Source organism: Pristiophorus japonicus, chromosome 15, assembly GCF_044704955.1.
Source record: "Pristiophorus japonicus isolate sPriJap1 chromosome 15, sPriJap1.hap1, whole genome shotgun sequence".
In the NCBI taxonomy this organism is placed as follows: domain Eukaryota; kingdom Metazoa; phylum Chordata; class Chondrichthyes; family Pristiophoridae; genus Pristiophorus; species Pristiophorus japonicus.
The window spans coordinates 55,872,993-55,899,646 of NC_091991.1; the positions used below are offsets into that span (position 1 = coordinate 55,872,993).

Consider the following 26,654-nt stretch of genomic DNA (forward strand, 5'->3'; position numbering starts at 1 on the left):
GTGGGCAAATTGGCTGTCGCATTTCCTACATTATGACAGTGACTACACTTCAAAAAAAAGTACTTCGTTGGCTGGAAAGCGCTTTGGGACGTCCTGAGGTCGTGAAAGGCGCTATATAAATCCAAGTCTTTTTTCTGACATTACTCTTTTGAGCCTGGCTAATAGTGTCCTTACCTGCACTCGGGGGTTACGCCCCTTCTCAATGCAGTAACAGGCGGAAAGCGAAGGCGGCAGTACACGATTGAATGACTCCAATGGTTGCGATTGGTCACTGGAGTCCCGTCATTCTGGCATTGAGCAGCGGGGGGGCGCTGTCGGGCCAGCGCAGGCGCACTGCGGCTCGCGATGGACGTGGGGCTGCGCGCGCCGACAGGTCAGTGAGAAACATTGGCCGCAACAACAATAGGGGAGAGACAGTGTAAGAGCGTGTGTAACCGTGTGAGCAACCCACCACTCCGGGGCTCGGGCCTCGGGCCTCGGGCCAGACACCCGCCGGCAGCATCGGCCGCCCGCACCCGCCGCTCACCCAGGCCTGTCCCGGCCAAGCAGCAGTCACGCTCCCAGAAAATGCCCATCGGATGACGTTCCAATGATCAGCACATTGAGGCCAGGGAGTGAGATTCATTCTCCAACATCCCAGAGCGAACTCCTGACAACCTCCGCCAAACACTGTCGCTCTGACACAGCGACAGCCCCAGCCCTGTGACTGTTACTGTGCAATATTTGGACTGACCCCGCGCAGGTCATTGTTGTATTAACCAAACTGTGTCTGCACCGCCTGTGTGTGTCCGGCCTGTGTCTGCACCGACTACTAAACCTCCATCTCTCTTTAAAGCCTCTCTCTTTGACCAAGCTTTTGGTCACCTGCCCTAATATCTCCTTATGTGGCTCGATGTCAAATGTTTTTGCTAATCACTCCTGTGAAGCACCTTGGGTCATTTTACTGCGTTAAAAGGCACTATATGAATACAAGTTGTTTTTGTCTGTGTGGGTCCTGTGTATGCACCGACTGAGTACGGCCCGCGTCTGCTCGGGCTCTGGTCACGACCCGCGTCTGCTCGGTCTCTGGGGCACTATTTACGTCTGCTCGTGCTCTGGGCACAGCCGCTTCTGATAAGGCAGTAATTGGCTGGGTTGTATTTGTCCTGCTTTTTGTGAACAGGACGTATATGTACGCAACCTTTGTGTGATCCGCAGATTAAAAACCTATGAGCAAGCACCTATATATATTAGTGGATTTATCCTAGTGGTTTGTGTTTGTGCTTGCCTTTGTACTAGGTTTCTGCAGGGTATTTAGTGGGTTTTGTTGGTGTGTGCTGGTTGGCTTTGTACTTGATAAGTATATTTATATACGGAGAGGGTCTGTGCTGTGCTGATGTGTCTTCTCGGTGGGTTTCAGTAGGATGGGTTTGGGCTGGTGCTTCTATACTGTGTTTTGGGCTGGTATCTGTATTGGGAGAGCTGGTGTGGGCCAACGTGTAATGACTGGAGTTCTTTGAGGATGTAACGAGCAGGGTGGATAAGGGGGAACCAGTGGATGTGTATTTGGATTTCCAGAAGGCATTCGATAAGGTGCCATGTAAGAGGTTACTGCACAAGATAAAAGTTCATGGGTTGGGGGTAATATATTAACATGGGTATAGGATTGGTTAGCTAACAGAAAGTCGGGATAAATGGGTCATTTTCCGGGTGGTAAACAGTGACTAGTGAGGTGCTTCAGGGATCGGTGCTGGGTGCTCAACTATTTACAATCTATATAAATGACTTGGATGAAGGGATTGAGTGTAACGGAGCCAAGTATGCTGATGATACAAAGATGGGTGGGAAAGCAAATTGTGAGGAGGACACAACAAGTCTGCAAAGGGAGATAGACAGGCTAAGTGTGTGGGCAAAAATTTGGCAGATGGAGTATAATGTGGGAAAATGTGAGGTTATCCACCGGCAGAAAAAATAGAAAAGCAGTACAGAGGGACCTGTGGCTCCTTGTGCATGATACACAAAAAGTTAATATACAGGTACAGCAAGTAATCAGGAAGGCAAATGGATTGTTGCCCTTTACTGCAAGGGGGATAGAGTATAAAAACAGAGAAGTCCTGCTACAACTGTACAGGTTATTGGTGAGGGCACACCTGGAGTACTGTGTATAGTTTTGGTTTCCATACTTAAGGAAGGATATACTTGCATTGGAGGCTGTTAGAGAAGGTTCACTAGGTTGATTCCGGAGATGAGGGGATTGACTTATGAGGGTAGGTTGGGCCTATACTCATTGGAGCTCAGAAGAATGAGAGATGATCTTCTTGAAACTTACAAGATAATGAGGGGACTCGACAAGGTGGATGCAGAGAGGCAATGTCCATTCATAGGGGAAACTAAAACTAGGGGACATAGTCTTAGAATAAGGGACCACCCATTTAAAACTGAGATGAGGAGAAATTTCTTCTCTCTGAGGGTTGTAAATCTATGGAATTCTCTGTCCCAGAGAGCTGTGGAGGCTGGGTCATTGAATATATTTAAGGCAGAGGTAGACAGATTTTTGAGCGATAAGGGTTTATGGGGAGCGGGCAGGGAAGTGGAGCTGAGTCCATGATCAGATCGTCCATGATCAGATCAGCCATGATCTTATTGAATGGTGGAGCAGGCTCGAGAGGCCAAATGGCCTACTTCTCCTATTTCTTGGGTGGATTTGTGTTGGAACACGTCTGTACTGGGTTGTGTGTGCACTGAGGTCCATACATTGTCTTTACGCGTTTATGATTCTCTTGCTTTCCACAGTGGAAACAGATGGATGCTTCAGCAGTGAAAACCTTCTGGGATAGGATAAACCAGGAGGCTCTTTCAGGTAAATCCCTGCTTTTGTCTTGGAATCACGTGATTACTGCTTGAGGGAACCTATTTCTTTTCTCTAAGGCATAGTACCTGGATGTTTTTCTTTATTTTGTGTTTTTGTTGGTACCACAATAAGGAGGTGAATAAGTAAGTAAGAGAGCTGTTGGAAGGATGGGATTTTTATTTAAAAACCATTGGATTTGGGCATGGAGCTGATTTAGTGCAATCAACTCATTTGACTCTGGTCTCTGACCGAGGAGTGAAGTAAGTTAGTGCTGTTCAGAAGCACAGATTGAGAATCATTACAGTACAGGATTTTCCAGAGTTTATATAAAAATAAGTTCTCTGATTCAGTAAATGCACGGTCAGCTTTGCAATGTAGGACCAGAGGCCTGTTCCCTGTTGGATTTGTGGTGTGGAAGTGGCCATAGTACAAAGTTACGTTTGGCAATGAATCCCATTGGAGATATCAGATTGATGTCTTTCACTCAATAGAAAGAAATGCCGGAAATACCTTGTTATTATGTCTGTTTTTTAAATATTGGTTCCTGCGTAATTTTGTTGAAATTAACAGTTTGTGAGAGAATGCTATCCATGCAGTTAATCTCAGGCCACAATCATTGGTTAATAACGAATACATTGTGTATTTTTCAGCATGAATGACATAAACCTGAGCCCTGTGGGAATGGATCAGCTGAGTGCTTCATCTGTTAGCAGCACCTTGCCTGTTACGGGAAGTCACCTGGGCATGGGTTCACCCACCCACAACTCTCTCCCAGCTCCAGGTAGGAAATGCTGATCTAAACTGATAGAATTCAGAGCGCAATAGCTAATATTCCCTGCTGTCAGCCAGCAGACTGGGCATTCCCTCTTAACTAGTCATCCAGCGAACTCTTAAATGTCAGTTGCATTTTCTTTTCTTTGGAGTACCACTTGCAAGTGTCTCCTGCTGCTTTTGGTGCTTATTTTTCTCAATGCACTTGCCTCATTGAGTACATAAGTTTAACTGTAATTAGCAAGCAAACCCTCCCCCCACCTCCAGATTGGGAATTTTGTAGATACTGAATTTTTTAATGCCTTTTTGAGCCTGTGTCACTCAATGATCTTAAACCTATTTTTGGGATTTGTCTTTGGAATCAGTGAGCTTTAGGCGTTCTCAGTAGATTTATTTGCATTTGGATTAAGCTTTTATTGAAACCTCAGCTGAAGTTTCTACGATGTCACTGAAGGCTTCTTTCTCGAGAGATCTTGGTGCCCAAATTCATGCCACCTCTATTCCTCAGAGTTCAAATGCAAATTTTACTGTGTGTCTCTGAAGCTCTGCCGGCATATCTCGCACTCTACTATCAAGCCAGAGGACAAACCCTGGTTCAATGAGGACTACAGAACAGCATGCCGGGAGTAACACAAGGAGTACCTAAAAATGAGGTGCCAACCTGGGGAAGAAGCAACACAGGACTACATCATGCTAAATAGTGGAAGCAGCATGCTATAGACAGACCTAAGCGATCTCACAATCAACGGATCAGATCAAAGCTCTGCAGTCGTGACACATCCAGTTGTGAATGGTGGTAGACAATTAAACAACTATTAGGAGGAGGAGGAGGCTCCATGAATATCCCCATCCTCAATGAAGGCGGAGCCCTCCACACGAATGCAAAAGAGAAGGCTGAAGCATTTGCAACCATCTTCAGCAAGAAATGTCGAGTGGATGATTCATATTGGCCTCTTCCTGAGGTCTCCACCATCACAGAAGCCACTCTTCAGCCAATTTGATTCACTTCATGTGATAGCAAGAAATAGTGGCTGAGTGCACTGGATACAGCAAAGCTATGGGCACTGTGGCTGTTGTGCTGAAGCCTTATACTTCAGAACTAGCCTCACCTCTAGCCAAGCTGTTCAAGTACAGCTACAACACTGGCATCTCCCCGATAATGTGGAAAACTGCTCAGGTATGTCCTGTCAACAGAAAGCAGGTCAAATCCAATCCGGTCAGTTACCACCCCCATCAATCTACTCTCGATCATCAGCAAAGTAATCGACAGAGCTATCAAGCAGCACCTACTCACCAATAACCTGTTCACTGATACTCAGTTTTGGTTCTGCCAGGACCACTTGGCTCCAGATCTCAATACAGCCTTGGTCCAAACAAAAGAGCTGAATTCCAGAGATGAGGTGAATGTGACTGTCCTTGACATTAAGGCAGCATTTGACTGAGTGTGGCATCAAGGAGCTCTAGTAAAATTGAAGTCAATGGGAATCGGGGAAAACTTGCCACTGGCTGGAGTCATACCTAGCACAAAGGAAGGTGGTTGTTGGAGTCCATTCAACTCTGCCCCAGAACACTGCTGCAGGAGTTCCTCAGGGCAATGTCCTCGGCCCAACCATCTTCAGCTGCTCCATCAATGACCTTCCCTTCATCATAAGGTCAGAAGTGGGGATGTTCACAGATGATTGCAGTGTTCCGTTCCATTCGTAACTCCTCAGATAATGAAGCCGTCCATGCAAGCATAGCAAGATCTGGACGACATTCAGGCATGGGCTGATAAGTGGCAAGTAACATCCGTGCCACTCAAGCGCCAGGCAATGACTATCTCCAACAAGCGAGAATCTAACTACCACCCCATGACATTCAACAGTATTACCATCGTCGAATCCCCTACCATCTACATCCTGGGGGTCACCATTGACCAGAAACTTAACTGGACCAGCCACATAAACATTGTGGCAAAAAGAGCAGGTCAGAGCATGGGTATTCTGCAGGAATCTTCCCTCCTGACTCCCAAAGCTTTTCCACCATCTACAAGACACAAGTCAGGACTGTGATTGAATACTCCACTTGCCTGGATGAATGCAGCTCCAACAACACTCAAGAAGCTCAACACCATCCAGGACAAAGCAGCTCACTTGATTCTTACCTCATTTACTACGTTAAATGTTCACTCTCTCCACCACCGGCACACCATGGCTGCAGTGTGTACAATCTACAAGATGCACTACAGCAACTTGTCTCGACTTCATCAACAGCACCTCACAAACCCACGACTTCTATCATCTAGAAGGACAAGGGCAGCAGGTACATGGGAACACCATCACCTGCAAGTTCCCCTCCAAGTTACACACCATCCTGACTTGGAAATATATTGCTGTTCCTGGAACTCCCTCCCTAACAGCACAATAGAATACCTTCACCACACGGACTGCAGCAGTTCTAGAAGGCAGCTCACCACCATCTTCTCAAGGACAATAAGGGATGGGCAATAAATGCTGGCTTTGCCAGCGACATCCACATCCCAGGAACGAATATAAAAACAACAGTAAGACTAATCCAGATGTCAGTAGGTAATTTGATTTTTTCGGATTTCACGATTTATCAGGTTTTGATGCATTGTTACCAGGTGCTTTGCCTCCTGAGTAATTTTTGTGGCAGGTTACGGCTGAAAGATGCATGCAATGTTATAGTGCTGCAAATTAGTCCACGTGTGGAATCATGATCAGGGTCACTGATTTGCAGTAACTGGACATGTCACATTCAGTTTTCTTTTGTAATATAGGATCAGCAGTCTTGCCAGTATTTTAGGATCTAATTTTGAGATTTCATCTTCCTTTTCCTCAAAACTGTAAACTGGCGGCCTTGATCATGGTGTAATGAGAGTTAGTGTGTATTTACTACAGTCAAGACTAGTGTGTGATGGTCATAGGAATGGCTAGCAGTTAGCCTGTATATATCAAGCTGTTTTTGTATGGTAATAGCAATGAAAATCAAGTGTCAGTAGCTAACTCAGATATCCAGACCAAAGCTTCCTGTGTAACAGCATAGATATCTTGTAGGCTGCCTGCAAATTTCCTCTGAGGAGTGTTCAATGATGTGCTCCAGGGTCTGATAGGAGCTCCATAGTCGCATGATGGTGATTCTTTAACTTTCCATCTATGGAGAAGGTGGCAGCATCTACCATGACCAGTTCTGAGGCAGTTAATGGTTGTCAACTGTTTGCAAGGAAGGTTTGATCCTGAAGGTTGTACTATGGTGTCCTCTATAAGGAATCCATTCAGTATATCACAGTTCTTCCGAACATTTCGCCATCGATCATCAAGGCTGAGGGGAGATCATGAAGGACTTCGGCGATGTCCAAAATGATCGTCTAGATTTGAGATGGGTTGGTGGTAGGTTATTCAAGTCAGCCTGGATTGGCATGTCTTTACTGGTGTAGCGGCGGTTATATTCTCTGGAGACTGTATATTCGCAGCATAGGTGTGGTGGTGCGATGTTTGCAAGCATGGGCAGCTAAGTTGTTGGTGTCGATGAAAGCATTAGTTAAGCGAAGCATATAGTTGTGTTGTGCAGTATGTTTGTGAAGTGTTTAGTATGTGTTTGCTTATTTTAATTCAATTCTTGATGTTTAAACTGCAGGAATGCCAGTGGCAATACCGAACCTTAGTCCTTCCTTAGGCTCCCTCCCATCTGCCCTTTCATTAATGCTTCCAATGAGCATTGGAGAACGTGGAGTAATGTGCAGCATTCCGGAGCGAAATTATACTTTACCCCCTCCTCCCTATCCACACTTGGAGAACAGCTATTTTCGGCACATTCTGCCAGGTAAGTGAAGACCTGGCAATGGAAGGGAAACATTTAGAGTTTGCTTTCTTCTAAACTTGACACCCTGTCAGAAATGTACCTTGTGTTCCAACAATTGCCAGACACAGTGCTTTTCCGTGCCTGCTGCCTCTCAGTCCTGCTGCCTCGTCTGCTCCTTGTCTGACTGCGCTGCATCCTCCATGTGTTCTTATCTGTCTGCCAAGCTTCCGTGTGTTACTATCTGTCTCTGCTGCCTTCTGTGTACCCTTCATCTGTCTGTACTACCTCCTTCACATTTCCTTTATCTGTCTGTCTACCTCCTTCACATTCCCTTCATCTGTTTGTACTACCTGCTCTAGTGTCAGGTGTGGCTCAGTGGGTAGCACTCTCGCCTCTGAGAGTTCAGGTTCTACTCCAGAGACCTAAGCACAAAAATCTAGACTGACACTCCAATGAGGGAGTGCTGCACTGTTAAATGAGACGTTAAACCGAGGCCCCGTCTGCCCTCTCGGGTGGATGTAAAAGATCCTACGGCACTATTTTGAAGAAGGGCAGGGAAGTTCTCCCTGATGTCCTGACCAATGTTTATCCCTTAACATTACAAAAACAGATTATCTGGTCTTTAACACATTGCTGTTTGTGGGAGCTTGCTGTGTGCAAATTGGCTGTCGCATTTCCTACATTACAACAGTGGCTACACTTCAAAATTAATTCATTGGTCGTAAATGAAGCCGAGGTCGTGAAAGGCACTATATAAATGCAAGTCTTTTTTTTTCTTATTCACGTTCTCTTCATCTGTCTGCTGCCTCGTCTACACTGCTGTTCTGTCACAGTTTTAGAGAATATATTTCAATTTCTTTCCCTTTCAGATGGTAACTGACTTGCTGACCTGACCCACTGTGCATTTTCATAATTTTCTGCCGTAATTCCAATACCTGACTTTTTTTCTTCACCATGTTTTTATAATCTAATGTCTTCTGATGACAATACTCTTCAATAGCTGCCGCCCTCTCTTTTACTGTTGATATTTACTTTAGCTTAGAGACTAGGAATTGGAGATAAACACCATTCCTCCACTGCCAGAACAAGAAGACTACCTGCTCCTGTGTCTCACCAATACTATTGTCCAACTGGCCACCACGAGGGCTGTGACAGCATCCTGGCAGGACCTCCCTCCCTGTGGGGTAAGGCCTGGACTCCACATGCCACAGCTTCATAATGGTAGGGATGAAATTGAGAAGGCACTGTCCAGAGACAGATGGGTGAAACCCATGTTATATCTCTGAGCACGTTGAGAGTTCCAGCAAGCTGGGGCACCGGACTTTTTGTTACATGAGATTTTATTTTCCTCCAACAAATATTAGTTTTTTTTAAGTACCCGCTTACTTTTTGGGCACATGAACAACAGAAATTTCAAATCCTTTTCCGCTTCATATATTCAAAGTTTCCAGATGAAAAATTCTGTTTCTGCCCAGGAACTGGTGATGCCTCTCCCCATTCTGCTCTTTTTTTTCTTCTTCCTATACCTAGCATTGATAATGGAGAGTAATGGTTTGATCTGAAGTAAAAGTAATGTTTCTCACTTTGTCACTGACTTACATTTGTTACTACCTGCAGGTATTTTGTCTTACTTGGCTGACAGACCACCTCCCCAATACATCCACCCCAGTGCTATTAGCGTGGATGGCAGTCCTGCACTGCCTGTTTCCAGCCAGCCACCTACCCTTGATCATTATGAACCTAGTGGTGGAGTGGGCTTGGAGTCCAGCATCGTCTCCATAGACTCCAGGCAAGTAGGCACTCACAACTCCCGCAATCTGCATCAGAGCAACAACCAGGAGGTCCCATTGGATGCTAATATCTCCATGGAAACGGTTTCCAGAGTAAACAGTCCCATCTCGACGGAAGGGATGAGCGAAGACTTGACAATGAATGGGGTCACAGGAGAGCCACAAACATTACCCTCTGGCTCCAGAAACCATGAAACGATAACTGTGGACTCGGTGGGGAATAATTTGGAAGCAGAGGCAGTAGTAGGGCAGAATACAGTGATTCCAATTCATGCTAACTCGCTGGAGTTGCCAGTTGTCATGGAAACAGAACCCATGACTGGTCGAGTAAGCAACATCTCGCCAAATTCTTTGAATGACTCCATCCATGCTGCTGCGATGAACTCAAACCCAGTAGGAGTGTCTCTTTCTTCCTCTCACTCACTGCCTTCACTCGAGCCAGTGCCTCTTCATGGGTCCAGTGTGGGACTGGACACAGTTTCTGTTTCCAGCATTACAACAGAGGTCTCCATGAGTTCCAACCAGGTTGACGTGTCTTCAGAAAATCTTTCATTTGTGTCAGGATCTCTGCAGATGGAGGACTCCAGTTCCAACAAAGAGAACCTCACAGATTCTTTTACAATCTGTAAGTAATATTTGTTAACATCAGTGTTTGTAGGATGAAATCTTTATTAACCTTTGAGTCCTGAAATACTATTGTCTCTGACGACGTAAAGTATCTTTTTTCTTTTTCCAACGTCTGCCTCTAAAGCTTTATGGATGAAAGCATGGTAAAGCAGCTCATTTGAGCTGGTTTCTAGTGGTACCACTGTTGCCTCTGAGTCAGAAGGTCGTGGGTTGAAGTTCCACTCCAAAGATTTGAGCAACACAATATAAGGCTGACACTTCAGTGCAATACTGAGAGAATGCTGAATTGTCAGAGGTGACATCTTTTGGATGATTTGCTTAACTGAGGTGTTGACATGTACGTAAAAGATCCTATGACACTATTTGAAGAAGGGCAGAGGAGTTCTTGCGTCCTGGCCAACATTCATTCCTCAACCTACACCACCAAAACAGATTAACTGGTTATTTATCATGCTGCTGCATTTGCCTACGATACAACAGTGAGTACAGTTCTAAAGTAATTAATTGACTGTGAAGCACTTTGACATTTCCTGAGGACATATAAGATACCATCTCACCAACTTTCTCCACTTCCCACCTCCTCTTCTGAAGGTGTTGACTGCTTGCGGCTCACTGGATGCTGGGAGCCCTCCCATTTCAAGTTATATGGGAACTGTTAATGCCGCCTCCTGCCTCACCCAACCTCCACAAGTTTTCTAGATGTTATGGAAGGGGATGGTGGTAATAAAATACTTATCAAGGAATGTTAGTACAGGTACAACATCTGAAATCCGGCATCCTCGGGACCGAATCCGTGCCGGATTTTGGGTTTTGCCAGATTACAGACAAGAAAATCGTCTGAAATCCAGCATCTTCAGGACCGAATCCGTGCCAGTTTTTGGGTTTTGGCAGATTTCGGACCTCGCTGTTGGCGCTCCTCGCCGCTCTCAGATTCCTGCCGATCCTCCGCCCCTCGCCGCCTGCCGATTCCCTCCGCCCCTCGCCGCCCACCGCCCCTCATCACCCGCCTATTCCCACGCCACCGCCCCCCCCCCGGCGCTGCGTTTTTTACCGGTTTCCTCGTCCCTTGCCGCCCGATATCGGCATCTTGGCCACCACAAAAATGTCCAGTTTTCGGACAATTCTGGATTTGGGACGTTGTATCTGTATTGAGAAGTGGAGCATTCTTTTTCTTTTTGCAGCTAGTGTTCATATCCAGTACTCCCAGGTAAGGAGCATCATGGATATGGATGCAATTTAAAGCTCTCTCTGAATTATCCAAACAATACCTTTTAATTCCTGACTCAGAAGAGTACTGCCTTATATAATATTTGCATGTTACACACACGCCAGCTTTTTGGCCTCTCATTGACCCTGCTAATTTGTGTTGAATTATGAGATATCTATCGTCAGATTGAAACTGCCTAAACTTTCCATCTGGGACCTTTATGGAATGGATATTTTCATCCTATTAGTCTAGGCTGGATTCAAACAAATGTCACAGGTGATCGGGTATTGTTGAACCTACTACACCAGACAGTCTTAATATTTTTATTGTAATATAGATGATAGTTGAAATCACACATTATATTTCTCTTTGGTGCCTTTTGTTCTAGTATTTACATTGGTGGGGTTGATCTTGTGATAGTTTGTTTTATTTCAACTTCATGAAATCTAGAAAACCCAGATTTTTTTTGTCTGTTTATATAGTTAGTCCAGTAGTCCACGGTGACGTTCTCTAAGTGTCGCAGCCTAGCAACTTCTAGTTGTGATACTTTGTCCCCTTCCTTGCATGGCAATCTTGCTTTAAATTTTGGTGTGTTTTGTCAATGACAGCAAATGTTTTCTAGTGATACTTAAGCTGCTTTTATATTACAGCCTGGGCCTTAGGAGAATGAGCTAACTACACCATTCTCCTGCATTTATCTTTGCTGGCCTTTTGTAAACTAGCTGCTCAAATGCAGACTGGGTGTGACATTTTGACATTGTGATGTCACAACATCCCCACCAGGGAGCAGCCTGTTCACTGGCCCTCGAGGACTGGTGACAGTCAGGAAGACCCTGTTTAACAAATTGGTCTTTCTGGCTTAAGAAAGCTCTGGTAGGTTTACCTTGATGGCTGCAGGTTGTACTGGGAGCTGGCAGCCGAAGAACAATTTAAAAGCAGCTTTAATAGCCTTTGATGAAAATGTGCACTGTTGATATTTGTCTATTTTTCCCTGTCCTTCAGGGTGTACTCTGTGTGACCGAGCTTACCCTGCCGACTGTCCTGAACATGGAGCAATGACTTTCATTCCGGACACACCAGTCATCAGCCGAGCCAGACTGTCGATTCCTAGACAGCTGACCCTCAGGCAGTCCATCACTGGAGAAGATGTTGGTATGCAGGAGGTTTCATTTCATTCTATGTTCTATCTATTTATAAAAAAGGAGGTGGTTGTCATATTAAGGATTATGTTGAGAACTTTCTGGAATTTCTGGAACAAACTATGCTGAGAATTCATTGGGCCGAAAATTGTGGCCTCTCTGGATGCATACGATGTGTGCACACACCCGAAGAGGCCTTGCAAATGCCGGTTCGCGGCGCGCAATGCGAATGCGTCGAGAACCGGCTTTTGTGATCAGTCAAATTTCTTTTGACAGATTACACGGATCCCTACAGGAAGGACACAGGAAGACAGAGATTGGGCTATTTGGCCAATTCTTGTCCAGCGAATGTCCTTCAAACCCTTGCACCTGGTAAAAGCAGGCATAGAGCCTATTTTTACCAGCGTAAGAGTTTTAAAACATAGAAAAATTAAATTTAATCACTAATTTTTATATTAAATGCCCTGTTCATTAAGGTAAGTTTATTTTAACCCTATTAAAACACGTTTAAAAATAAAATCAAAAAAACTTTTTTTTTCTACAACCTTTAATTATGTTCAATTTCAATTAATTTTAAATATGTGAGGTGTTTTTTTTATTTATTGTGTTGTGTTCTTGTTTTGTGGGGGGGGGGGGTATTCTCATTGATAGTAATGGGAACTGTAGTAGATGTGCTATCTTTGGTTTCAATCTTTGCAATGTGATTCTGTCACGCTATTTATTTTAATGGGAATATGATGTATTTTTTTTCTCTCATTTTAATGGAGATTGTACGCTGATCCTCTCAAAAGTATCATTTTAAAATGTATTCTCTTCAGCTACCTCCATCCTGCCCCAAATCCAACTGTTTCTCTCTAGCAAATTCCAAACTCACCACTTCTCCTCTCCCAAAGCCAGCTAGTTTGCACCTTCTCCCTCCCATTCACCCAAACCTAGCTGCTCCCTCCTTCCATCCGACTTCATACTCAGCTGATTTGTGCTTCCACTTAGCTCTGTATCCCTCTCACCCAGCTAACCTGCACATCGCTCCAGCACCAGCAGAAAAATCTGTTTGGCAACATTAATAGCATTTGATCACTGAGATTGTCTCCTAACCAAGTTTCTTCACTGAGATTGCCCCAGCACACTCACTGTGTGTCACCGCGATTATCCCAGCACATTGACTGCCTTACTGAGAGTGCCCCAGCACGCACTGACTGTGTCTGTTGACTGGCAGGTGTGTGGAGTCAAGAAGCAATTCCTGTACGCACGTGTTTTGGACCTCTGATTGGACAACAGATTAACGCGATAGAAATCGCTGATTGGTCAAACAAAAGCAGCATCACCAATATCTGGAAGGTTAGTGTGACTGAAATATAGCATAACGTTAACACTTGTTCTTGGTAGTTTCTTAAAACTTAAACACTAAAATACAGCAGTGTGTGCGGGTGTGAGTGGATGGGTGCACATTCACTTCTCTCTTTCAGTGTTGTCCAATATGTTAGCCACTGGCCACGTGGCTGATTGGGAACCCAGATGTGGCCAATTGATTGTCTGATTAATTAAAACTGTCTTTGGGCACGTGTACTCAATACTCATATAAGCAAGGTATAGGCATGTGTACTTTATCTTGCGCATTGGATCAATTACCTCGGAAAGAGGGTTCAAAAGATCAGGGAGTGCTGGTTGACCCAACATTGACTCTGTCAAGTCATTGCCGAGGAGTGATTAACAAAGCAAACAGAATGCTGCGGTCTGTTGTCAGATTAGCAGAATGCAAGTCTGAGAGAGTCATCTTGAAGCTCTATTGTGCTACTGTCAGACCAACACCATGAGTACTGCATTCATTTCATGAAACGAGGCACAGGGGAAACAGAAAAGGGCCACAAAGCTAATCCCTGGTACCAGAGGTCAGAGCTGTGTGGAAAGATTAGAAAATTTTAGATTCTTCATCCTTGGAAAGAGATAAGTGAGAGTGGACCATATAGAGGTGTATAGACTAATAAGTGGAATAGGAAAGGTTAACCCAGAGCACTAATTCAAGTTAAAACATAACTGCAGGACAGGGGACTTGGGTATAAACTGGCAAAAAGCAAGATCAAGACTGATGTCAGGAAGCGCCTGACATAAAGGGCCCAAGTTTCCACAGGATAAAAAACGGGCGCCCCTCCGAGCTGGGCGCCCGTTTTTCGCGCCTAAAACGGCGCCAGAAAAAAAAACGCGCTATTCTCGAGCGCTTTGCAGCTCCTTGTCTGTTTGGCGCGGAGCCTACACTCGCGCCGATTTTGTAAGTGGGAGGGGGCGGGTACTATTTAAATTAGTTTTTTTCCTGCCGGCAACGCTGCGCGTTGGAGCATTCGCGCATGCTCAGTGTGAAGGAAACATTGGCACTCGGCCATTTTTGTAGTTCTGTATAGCTGTTTAATTTTTGAACATTTTTTAATAAAAGCACATTGCCATCAGCAATCAGCACTGAGGCTACCCTTCTCACTGTCTCCTTCCCCTCCCCACCCTCCACGGCAACAAACGGCGGTTTCCTTCCCCTCCCTCCCGTCCACGGCAACAAACGGCGGTTTCCTCCCCCTCCCTCCCCTTCACGGCAACAAACCGCTGTCTCCTTCCCCTCCCTCCCCTCCACGGCAACAAACCGCTGTCTCCTTCCCCTCCCTCCCCTCCACGGCAACAAACCGCTGTCTCCTTCCCTTCCGCGGCAACAAACGGTGGTTTCCTCCCCCTCCACGGCGGCAACAAACCGCTGTCTCCTTCCCCTCACTCCCCTCCACGGCAACAAACCGCTGTCTCCTTCCCTTCCGCGGCAACAAACGGCGGTTTCCTCCCCCTCCACGGCGGCAACAAACCGCTGTCTCCTTCCCCTCACTCCCCTCCACGGCAACAAACCGCTGTCTCCTTCCCCTCCCTCCCCTCCGCGGCGACAACAAACCGCTGTCTCATTCCCCTCACTCCCCTCCACGGCAACAAACCGCTGTCTCCTTCCCCTCCCTCCCCTCCACGGCAACAAACCGCTGTCTCATTCCCCTCACTCCCCTCCACGGCAACAAACCGCTGTCTCCTTCCCCTCACTCCCCTCCACGGCAACAAACCGCTGTCTCCTTCCCCTCCCTCCCCTCCGCGGCAACAAACCGCTGTCTCCTTCCCCTCACTCCCCTCCACGGCAACAAACCGCTGTCTCCTTCCCCTCCCTCCCCTCCGCGGCGACAACAAACCGCTGTCTCCTTCCTCTTCCTTCCCTCCACGGCAACAAACCGCTGTCTCCTTCCCCTCCATGGCAACAAACGGCGGTTTCCTCCCGCGGGAACGAACGATGGCTGAAGCACTTTCACACAGGTAGGAAGATGGTTTATTTAATCTTTTCTTTGCTTATAAATGTTTATTCAGGTTAGATTTATTTGTATAATATTTGTAGAAGTATAAATAAGGATTGATTGTAGAATTTAATTACTTCCCTTCCCCCCCCCCCCCCCCCACCTCGTTCTGGACGCCTAATTTGTAACCTGCGCCTGATTTTTTTTAATGTGTAGAACAGGTTTTTTTCAGTTCTACAAAAATCTTCACTTGCTCCATTCTACTTTAGTTTGGAGTACGTTTTCACTGTGGAAACTTTGAAATCAGGAGTCAGTGGCCGGACACGCCCCCTTTTGAAGAAAAAATTCTGTTCCAAAGTAGAACTGTTCTACCTGACTAGAACTGCAGAAAAAAAAATGTGGAGAATTGCGATTTCTAAGATAGTCCGTTCTCCACCAGTTGCTCCTAAAAATCGGGCGCAAATCATGTGGAAACTTGGGCCCAAAGAGTGATTAATACTTCGAATGGTCTTCTGGGTACAAAAAAATGTTCACTTCGATGCTGTGATGGGGTGGGGAGGTACCATAGGCTTCTTAAGGGGAACATGGCCTTCTAGGCAAGGATGAGCTAGATGGGCTGAATGGCCTCCTTCATCACTTATCTTTAAGTATAGATACTGCAGTGCCCTTTGATGACAAATGGAGCACTGCAATACTGCAGTTTATTTTATAAATCCTTATTCGACTGATCTGAGTCTGGAATCATGTTTTGTAGTTTTTGCTACCCTCAGCCCAGTTTTTAAAAATTCTGATTCAATTTTATTTTAGTGAAAGACTGCGCAGCTGAGAAAGAGCCCCTGAACATTCTGCCATATGGTGTAATTTTGTTTGTTTTTTAATCCAGATGTTTCGCAATTATGTTCTGGAGTTACAAATAGTGACAGCAGATGAGAACATCTGTAACTGGATGATGTTTGTGCACAGAGCTAGGTGAGTCAATTTCCACCCGTGAAACGTAAGGCAGTGAGCAATGTGGATAGCACAAAGGATAATATACTGACTGTTGGTAGGTACAGCAGATTCATGTGGAACTCATGAGCTCGACTATTCCTGCTTATCCCTTAAAAGTGTTTGTTGCTGACATTAGTTAAAAAAATGTGGGAAAATGTTCCATTCTAAACTCTTCTCTGTATATTAGTGCAACCTTGGAATTGTCTCACACCTTGCGTGGCCTGGGATAACATCCTCAAACTTGTCACCTGGCTGATGACATGTTTATTCTTTACTATCCTGTCACTGAATACTTTGGAAAAGTGCCAAGGCCAATAGTGCAGGTCAAAGCACCACCACAGCTGGAAAGAGTAAAAGAGAAATAAGGTAAAACAAGAAGCAGTGATTAGATGATGCAAAACTTAGATTTTTAAAAACCTTTAGATTCTAGGAGGGAATTAAGAAGTTCAGTGGTGTTTAGGGCCTGAAACAGATTTGAGTTTGTGTAGGGGAAAGTATACAGTCTAGTCATGGTAATTCACTGATTTTTAGTGCACATATAGTCCGATGTCAATGGTGAGCATAAAAGTCCAACTAATGTTGTTCGCTGTTAAATTCCCCATTGTAGTAATTTCTGGCCCATTAAATACAAAAAAAACTTGAAGTTTACGTCAGACCCTCTATATAGTGAAAAAAACTGTTGAATAGAATTGGAGACTGAGTGGCAGGGCCGCTTATAGGACTAACATTTTACCTCTGGGTCACATTGAAAATCAGACTGAATGGGATGAAACTTTCCTTTCTCATGAGCTATAATGATAAGTGAAGGAAGTTTGGGACAGTTGCAACTCAATCCCTGGTGGATAATTTATGTGGGGTAATGGAAATATCATATTGATGTGAAGGGGTGCTCTTCAGAGGCTGGTTAAGGCATATGGAACTATGTAAATGGAGTTTCATCCCGACCTATACCCGCTCTGAGTGTGCATGATGATGCACTGTAGTTTAACTCTTGTATTTAACTAATGCTTTATTTGGGCTGAGGGTACTTGATAGGGCTGGGTAGAGGAGGCATCAGGTGTACCTGAACTGTGAGTGCTTGATGCTGATGCTGGGAGCAGAAAATATTCCATTCCCAGCGCTTATGTCCTTTACCAATTTAGTCTGAAATTATTGCTCAGTGGATCTTATCATTATTGTGCATAATCCAGTATAATTTGCTGACACTTGCAATGAAAAAAAAACATTTGTCACAGTTATTTATTTTCCATTCTCCCTTTCTTTCCTCTTTCATGTGGTGCAGTCATTTCATACAAACACCAGTTGGTTGGAGCTGGCCTAGCGAGCAACATCTCTATTCCTGGTGTCAGAATTGTTCTGGGATTATGGCTTTGTAAATTTAGGATTTTGGTTCTATTTATTTTTATTAATTGTGTCAGTCTTGGCTCAATGGTAGAAGGATCACTACAAGTCTTGAGCACATAATCTAGACTGACAATGCAGTACTGAAAAAATGCTGTCTTCTGGATGAGAATTTAAACTGAGGCCTAATCTGCTGCCTTGGATGGATGTAGAGGATACCATTGCCCTATTTGAAGAAGATGCGGGAGTTCTCCAAGTATACTTATCTCTCAATCAACATCACTAAAACTGACCAACTAGTCATTTACTTCATTGCTGTTTGTGGGACCTTGCTGTGTGCAAATTAACTATTGTGTTTGCCTGTGTTACAACAGAGACTACACTTCAGTGGCTGTGATGCACTTTGGGAAGTTCTGAGGACATAAATGGAGCTATATAAATGCAGATTTATTTTGTTTTCTTTCGCCTTCTGAAAGGGTGATTACTATAGTGCAATGATGCCTCTAACACAATTGTCCACACAGAGACAATGTCCGTTACCCTTGCTGATCGATGTACTGTAATTGCCAACTGAATAATAAAAATCATTTCAATCTCTGCTTGTAAAATTTCATAGTTGCACTGAGTAATGGGACATCCTGGTGAATCTGATTGCCCATTATTGGGGGGAATGTTAAGTGACAATCATTTAGTCATTTATACTAGTCCTAGAAATGCAATGTCTGTGTTGCAAGCCTTGTCTTGTAACAACTTTTGACATTAATACTTTTAACCATGTGACTTGCTCTCAGCCACTGGATTCCCTATGAAATATAAGAGAGGGGAATGCAGGGAACCATGTTTCCAGATCTGCATTTGCCCGTAAATACCAATCGCATTTGTAATAAACTTTCCCTTTTCCTAATGTAAAGATGAAACTCTTTTTCTCGAAGGTGCCTTGACCAAGATTAACAGTTGCTTGCGTAGGGGAAGGCAGGTGCACGTTCCACAACCACGTGACACAAGGCTCAGCTTAAAAGGATTAATTTATCGGAAGCTTGTTTGAGGAGATTGTGTTCAGCTTATTTCCACAACACAGGTTTCTTTTAATATCACAACATCGCTGAGCCTCCTGCTGATGTACTAGTCAAAGGGCTGTGGATTCATGGCTCTTTATCCTGCCAATGCCATGAAAACAGAGGTGTGGCACCCTGAGTTGAGGTGTGGGGGGGAAATTTGAACGTTTTTAGTAGGTTTACAACTGTTACATTTCCTCTAGGACTCGGGACGAGCAAAACCTGGTGGCCTATCCTCACAATGAGAAGATTTATTTCTGTACATCCAGGGAGGTCCTTCCTGACCACGAGCTACTCTTTTACTACAGCAGGGACTATTCAAGGCAACTTGGTAAGTGGAATTTGGAAGGTCAATCTTGCCATTCACTTGTTAGATTTCTATTAGTTAATTACTCTGGATAGTTAGGAAACAACAGCCAAAACGTGAGCATTTTTGCAGCTGCTTAATGCCTGCTTATCCCAACTCAAAATGAGTTTCGAGGTCGTGCTTAAATAGTGGTACAGGTGTAGTTATTGCCCATGCACCTCAGCAGGGCTGAAATCTCTCCATTAGATACCCTATTGGGCTTCTGAGCACAGAACATTGGCCTGGATTTCACAATGGTAATAACGGTGAAGCTGTCAGCTTTTGCCATCAATACCCCTCTGAAACTGACTGCAACTTCAGGATTTAGCACATGCACAAACAAACTTGGAAATCCTGAAGTTGCAGTCAGCCATTCACTGCTCCGCCACAGGTTGCGCTGTGAAACTCCCCAGAGCTGGCAATCAGTTGAAATCACATACAAGGATGAAAACTTCCCCCTTTTACGATGGAATATCGCTGTTTAAAAAAACCTCAAAAAACTTTAAGCCTTGTTGAAAGAGGTGTAACTGGGGTTTTAACAGTATACTGACTGCTGAACAACCATTCTGGCCCTGAAAAACTAATTTTTATATTTGTGGAATGTCAACTTTTTCCCTTAATATGATTAAGAATGACAATTTTTTAATAGATTTTTTTTTAAAGTTTATGATAGTTCAGCTTCTACCTTAATCATATGTGTATGTCCTCATCTTTATTTTGCTCTCTGTAAAATTTATAAAAAGTAAATTAAATCTGCATTTTACTTCCTGGTTTGCTGTCTGTGAGAATTCTTCAATGTGATTGGCTGCGTAGCCAACTTGATAACATCACTGTTGTCAGATGTTTAGGATGCGCTTGATTTGGTGCCAGATTCAAACAAAGGTCGAGACAGCTGAAATTCACGCCACAGAGATCGCTAGTTCTTTGTGGGCAGCTTTCTTCGAGATCAGCAGCGAGCAAAGTCGCTTTGCCGCTGACTGCAAATTCCTAGTCATTGTTATATACCTGGGTGTCCAGAATGCAAATTTTCTGAGAGTCAGGTGTTATTTTTCTGGGTTACTGGTCAAAGACCTGTTTGTGCAAAAACCTGATTTCAAAGTCATTAGACCAGAGACTGAAATCACAGAAATAAGTGTGGGTATGCCATGTAAGTTTTAGAAGTATTTTACTGTCCATTATTTTCTCCGATTTTTTTTCAATTTGCCTCTTTTCCCCTCTCGTTAATCTTTAGTTATATTCTGACTCAATTCATACAAAAGCTATGAAATTCAGTTTAATGTGACTAGGTTTGCAAAGCCTGAAACACGAATATGGATGTTAATGTTTGTTACTGACCTTTACTGTCTGTAGCCACACAGTTTGGCATCTCTGTGAATTAGAAGTTGGCATTATGGCTTCAAATTTTTGATTCACTTTGAAACGCTGCTGTGAACAATAGTGGTCCTTGTTTTATATGCTCTACTCCCCCATGGAAATTCAGATCTGGGTGGGGGAGGGGAACCTGGAGTTAGGTTACCTCCTCATTCATTGGTTCTCACCAGTTCCAGGATATGTCGATGCCCCTAATTAAGGTGACAACATGCTGCGGTGCAGCGGGACCTGGGGGGTCCTTGTGCATGAATCCCAAAAAGTTAGTTTGCACGTAATCAGGAAGGCGAATGGAATGTTGGCCTTCATTGCGAGAGGGATGGAGTACAAAAGCAGGGAGGTCCTGCTGCAACTGTACAGGGTATTGGTGAGGCCGCACCTGGAGTACTGCATGCAGTTTTGGTCACCTTACTTAAGGAAGGATATACCAGCTTTGGAGGGGGTACAGAGACAATTCACTAGGCTGATTCCGGAGATGAGGGGGTTACCTTATGATGATAGATTGAGTAGACTGGGTCTTTACTCGTTGGAGTTCAGAAGGATGAGGGGTGATCTTATAGAAACATTTAAAATAATGAAAGGGATAGACAAGATAGAGGCAGAGAGGTTGTTTTCACTGGTCGGGGAGACTAGAACTAGGGGACACAACCTCAAAATACGGGGGAGCCAATTTAAAACCGAGTTGAGAAGGAATTTCTTCTCCCAGAGGGTTGTGAATCTGTGGAATTCTCTGCCCAAGGAAGCAGTTGAGGCTAGCTCATTGAATGTATTCAAGTCACAGATAGATAGATTTTTAACCAATAAGTGAATTAAGGGTTATGAGGAGCGGGCGGGTAAGTGGAGCCGAGTCCACGGCCAGATCAGCCATGATCTTGTTGAATGGCAGAGCAGGTTCGAGGGGCTAGATGGCCTACTCCTGTTCCTAATTCTTATGTGCTTATGTATGTTCTAGAAGAGTAGGAAAAAAAACACCCCTTTTTTCCCCATCCTTAACCAAGATTACAAAAGCATTTATTATTCTTTGTGGCTCTGTACCATACCATGAGATGTATCTGCCGACACAGAGTGGAATGTGTATATATGTGCATTTATTTTGTTGAAGGAATTCCTGAGCATCCAGACGTGCACATGTGTCACTGTGGGAAGACGTACGAGACATACAGTGAGCTGAAGTCGCATCTGAGCAGCCATGGACAGAGCCGGGAAAGGAAGTGGAAGTGCTCCATCTGCCCAAGAGCATTCACCTCCTCCACCAAGTTGAACGTTCACATGATGGGGCATATGGGGATGAAACCACACAAGTGTGAGTTCTGCAGCAAGGCATTCAGCGACCCTAGCAACCTACGAACTCATCTCAAAATCCACACAGGTAGGCATACCACGCACAGCTTCCTGCTCCATTTACCGTTGGGTATTGCAATGCCCATCAGGGACCTATGTTTCCAATACACAACATTTTTTCCCCTGCAATTTTCCCTGTGCACCCAGAACAATGAAAATAAAAGAAGAGAACAGTGCATTTGTACTAATATCTTATAGAACATTCTTTTTTAATCCAATACTTCTTCAGACTGGTGAACTTTTAACTGTGTCCCCATTCATTGATACGTCACAGCTTGGAAATGTCTGCCTTTCATACATAGGCGAATTGTAAACCCACTATCTGTAATTAGGACAGGATTTCACCAGGAATCAGCTGCTATTTAATTAAATTGGGTGTGAAACCTGTTGTATTGCCCACTACTGGCTAGACCATATACTCCTCCACTAGGACACAGGTTTAAGAATAAGGGGTTGCCAATTTAGAACTGAGATGAGGAGGAATTTCTTCTCTCAAGGGGTCGTAAATCTGTGGAATTCTCTGCCCCAGAGAGCTGTGGAGGTTGGGCCATTGAATATATTTAAGGTGGAGATAGACAGATTTGTGAAAGGGAGTGAAGGGTTATGGGGAGCAGGCAGGGAAGTGAAGATCAGATCAGCCATGATCTTATAGAATGGCGGAGCAGCCGCGAGGGGCCGAATGGCCTACTCCTGCTCCTATTTCCTATACACTACAACTATGTGCATTCATATAGTGCCTTTAATGTAGAAAACATCCCAACGCACTTCATAAAGATGTTACAAAGACATAAATATCAAATCTAAGGTGATATTTGGAGGAGTACAAAGTTTGGTGCAATAGATCGGTTTTGAGGAGGGTTTAAAGGAGAGGTACGTGGACAGGAGAGGCGATTAGGGAGGCAATTCCAGAGCATGGGGCCTAGGTGTAGTGAGGCAATGATACGCAAGAGGTATGGTTTCAAAGGAATAGATAGATTGTGGGAGGAAGGGGGGGGGCACGGTTATAAGGCTGGAGGAGGTTACCAAGATAGGGAGGGATGAGACCTTGAAGGGTTTAAACACAAGGCTGAGAATTTTAAATTTGAGGCATTGGGGAACCAGGAGCCTGTATAGTTCAGCAAGGACAGTGCTGATGAACGAGTGGGACCATGCCAGTTAGTTACTGGCAGCAAGAGTTTTGGAATGAGTTGTAGTTTGCAAATGGTGGCAGATAGAAGGCCGGCCAAGAGATCATTGTAATTGAGTTTGGAGGTGACTAAAGAATGGATAAGGGTTTCAGCAAGTTTATTCTTCCTTTGAACTGAAACCAGTGAAAGGTAATAGGATATCAATGCAAATGAGTGTAATGCAATGAAGTGGCATATACCCTGAATAACTTTTATAAAAATATATACATATATTTACATTCTTTTTTCCAGGTCAAAAAAACTACCGCTGTGAAATGTGTGACAAGTCATTTACTCAGAAAGCTCATCTGGCCTCACACATGATAATCCACACAGGGGAGAAGAATCTGAAATGTGATTTTTGTGAGAAAATGTTCATGCGGCGGCAGGACCTCCGGCAGCACATGCTGACCCACACACAGTAAGTCATCCACTAGCTGTTTGAAGTTTGGCTCCCTTTTCTTGTTAGCACTGAATATTTGCAGAATCCAGAGTCCCAATCAGATTTACTTCAAACTGAATCGAAACATACGCTCCAGATAATCTCTTAACACTAAACCAATTACTGCCTTCAGCATGTTGGCTGAATGCAACACTCCTTCAGTACACTGAAGTGTCAGCCTAGATTATATGCTCAAGTCATGGGAGTGGGGTTTGGACACACAACCCATTGACTGAAGTAAGAGTACTCTTAGCCACGGCTAACACCTACCACTAGGATCACCTCAAAAGGGGTTAAATCAATGTCACCTGGTTTCTTTGAAAAGGGCCGGTGTGGGCCAAAGCAGCCCCAAACCTAATGGCAGCATTACTGCTCACTCGTGCAAGTTAGTGTAGCGTCGAATGATGGGAAGACCCTAAGAAATAGGTTAGCTGAAATTATCATATTGCTAAAACGCATCTTGGGCCATCAGTAAAGACTAGGGGTGGGGGATCTTTGTCTTCAATATATATTATATATAGCCACATGTGATACCTACTAAAAATAAGCATTGCATTTTAATGAATGCTTTTTAAAAAAATTGTTTATATTTTTATGCAGAGAGCGGCAAATCAAGTGTCCAAATTGTGACAAGCTCTTCTGGAGGACAACGCACTTAAAGAAACATCTCAACTCACATGAAGGAAAGAGGGATTTCATATGTGAGAAGTGCTCAAAGGCATTCTTGACAAAGTATCACTTGACTAGACATCTAAAGATCTGTAAAGGTTCCAAGACATGCCTGCCCATACAAGATCTGGAGGAAGAGGAGGAAGAGGAGGAGGAGGAGGAGGAGGAAGTAGACAGTGAAGATGACGAACTGTTGCAATCTGATGGTGGTGGGGCCTGCCAGTTAAACAATGAAGATTACACCACAGAAGACAGCTCTCAGTAGTAGCAGTGTGTTGCAAATTACTTTAGTGGGTATCCAACAAGATCCACAGAGCATAGCAGGAGATAGGACTGTGAAAGGCTGGCTGTCCATTTCAGCAGGAACTTGTTCATGGATTTAATGCAGTTTTTGTTATCTCCAGAATAAGAGGTTAATGGGTGCTATCTGAGAGGTTACAGTATTATAGTTTGGAGTCCACATTCCCTGATCCAAGAAATGCACCAAATGTAGAATGGTTGTCCCTGTACAGCACATGAAGCAAAGTAGATGAGCATACAGAGCAGTGATGCAGCAGTAAAGGTGGTATCGGGAGTCTGCAGCTGATACTGCTGAATATGGAATAAGCAGATTATGTTCAGTGTGATTCTAAAATGATGAGTTCCCACACAGGGTCAATCCAAACATAGAGATTTCATTATATATATATATATTTTCAAATCCTACTATACCCTGATGCGTATCTTCTAATTTCTATATAGAATCATACACACAGCTCAGATTGACCAACGTTCTGGCCAGAGTAAGCCCACTGATGCCAACTTTAGGAATATATGACAATCTCTGCCACACTGACAAAGCGTGTAGCCACTTGCTAACCTGTGACTGTTATTGCTGCTCTGGGAGATGGAGCATAGCTCCTTGCTGCCCATTATTAGCAAGATCAGAAGAACCAATGAAGATTTTGGTCAACATGCAAAATAAATTGAAGCACTTGAAGCATTTGAACACTGTTTCCAAGGTATTGAATATAAAAGCTCAGATCGTTCATGCTGGGATAGTCAAGTCAAAAAGCACATTCTATTTTCCACTAGACTGTACAGTCCAGTGCAGGACAAGTGTGTGCCTATTAAATTCCAGTTTAATAGTTTTTACCTTGAATAGGAGTTGATAATATTTTAGAAATTAACTTTTCATCTTAAAAACACCTTGCCATGTGCATATGGGACCAGGTGCCGCACTGCACTGCACTGGAAGATAATTGATAGTATGAGGCAGTTTCACACTTTCTGCTAACTGGAAATGAACAGCGAAAGCAAAGCTTTAGATTGTAGATCTCCTGATCTCTCAAACTTGTGTAGCTGCCTCATACCTATTTAGTACTTGTGATACTGTAAGTTTAAAATATATATTTATGTACATTAGCAGGTAGGCTATGGACAAACAAAAGGGTTGTTCGCCAAAATGGACAGCGCTAACTTGTGCGTCTAGGTGTAACATATTGTAAATCTTTCTGTAACATATTTTCCTTTTACGTTCCAGTCAAATGTAATATAAAAAAGACAAATTGAAAGTATAGCATTATTTTTATGCTATAGGCAAAAGATACAATCTTGTGTTTCAACTTTATGCCTTCAGAAACTGATCATAAAAACAAGACAAATAAACTGTTCAGTTTCCAGCACTGGAAGTGCTTGATTTCTGTGCACTCTTTGTAAAACCACCTGCTCCACTGAAGTCGGTAACCATGTGGGGAACTGTAGAGACATTGAATCTGTGCAAACTGAACTCTGTTGTACAAAGCAGTGGGCTTTATACAAGTTATGCTTGTGTATAAAATGGTGGTTGCTCCCAGTGAGAATTCACAGCTAAGTATTTCATTCAAAATCAGAGTAGCAATGAGGAAGTTTAGCCTTTAATTGAAAATGTAATGGAGGGCAAGTGGTTGTTCCAGTAACTTGCATATAACTCATGCTTTAGCTGACCAGAATTAACAGCAAAGCTTAATGCATTGGAGAGTACTCGATCCTGTAAAAATATTTTTAGCAATTGTATTGCAGTAAAGGTTTGGGACATTTACATCTTGTATCTGGATTTCAATTAAGCCCAGACTGATGAGGTCACTTTGACTAACCGTGACCAATTACTAGAGTGTACAAGATCAGGGTACGAAGTTGTAATGTCTATGATCATAGGAAAGCTATTGTTGGAACTAGAAATACAGTCCCCACCACTTAAAGCAGGTGTGTTCATGCGAACGCGATGGCCGGTATAAGGGTCAAATTCCGAACATGTCTGGACCGCACCTCCCACCCACCTGGTATTCGAGTACTTACCCTGATTGTAGAGCTGGCGACAGTACGGCTCGTGACAGCAAGACCAGGACCATCTTCAGCTCTGGGAGCACCAAGAGCAAGTAAAGTGGTCAAGAATAAATCTACTAACCAAAGACTCTTTTCAGAAGATTGTGGATTCAAGTCCCACTCCAG

The 26,654-nt window shown here is 43.9% G+C and overlaps 1 protein-coding gene across 3 annotated transcripts; it reads left to right on the forward strand.

Annotated features, from left to right (window-relative positions):
- The first annotated feature begins 309 nt into the window (after positions 1-309).
- Positions 310-25,849, forward strand: prdm4 (PR domain containing 4). Of its 3 annotated transcripts, none has more exons than XM_070900472.1 (12): positions 310-373; positions 2,773-2,839; positions 3,481-3,611; positions 7,238-7,423; positions 9,020-9,817; positions 12,029-12,178; positions 13,382-13,503; positions 16,351-16,436; positions 19,057-19,184; positions 21,670-21,936; positions 23,327-23,495; positions 24,117-25,849. In XM_070900472.1, exons 3-12 carry the CDS (start codon positions 3,482-3,484, stop codon positions 24,448-24,450), a joined length of 2,370 nt encoding a protein of 789 aa, XP_070756573.1. In that variant the 5' UTR covers positions 310-373; positions 2,773-2,839; position 3,481; the 3' UTR covers positions 24,451-25,849. The 3 variants fall into 3 exon arrangements, with proteins under 3 accessions (XP_070756573.1, XP_070756574.1, XP_070756572.1); XM_070900473.1 differs by having other exon boundaries at positions 371-418; XM_070900471.1 differs by lacking the exon at positions 310-373 and adding an exon at positions 382-742.
- The last annotated feature ends 805 nt before the right edge of the window (positions 25,850-26,654 follow it).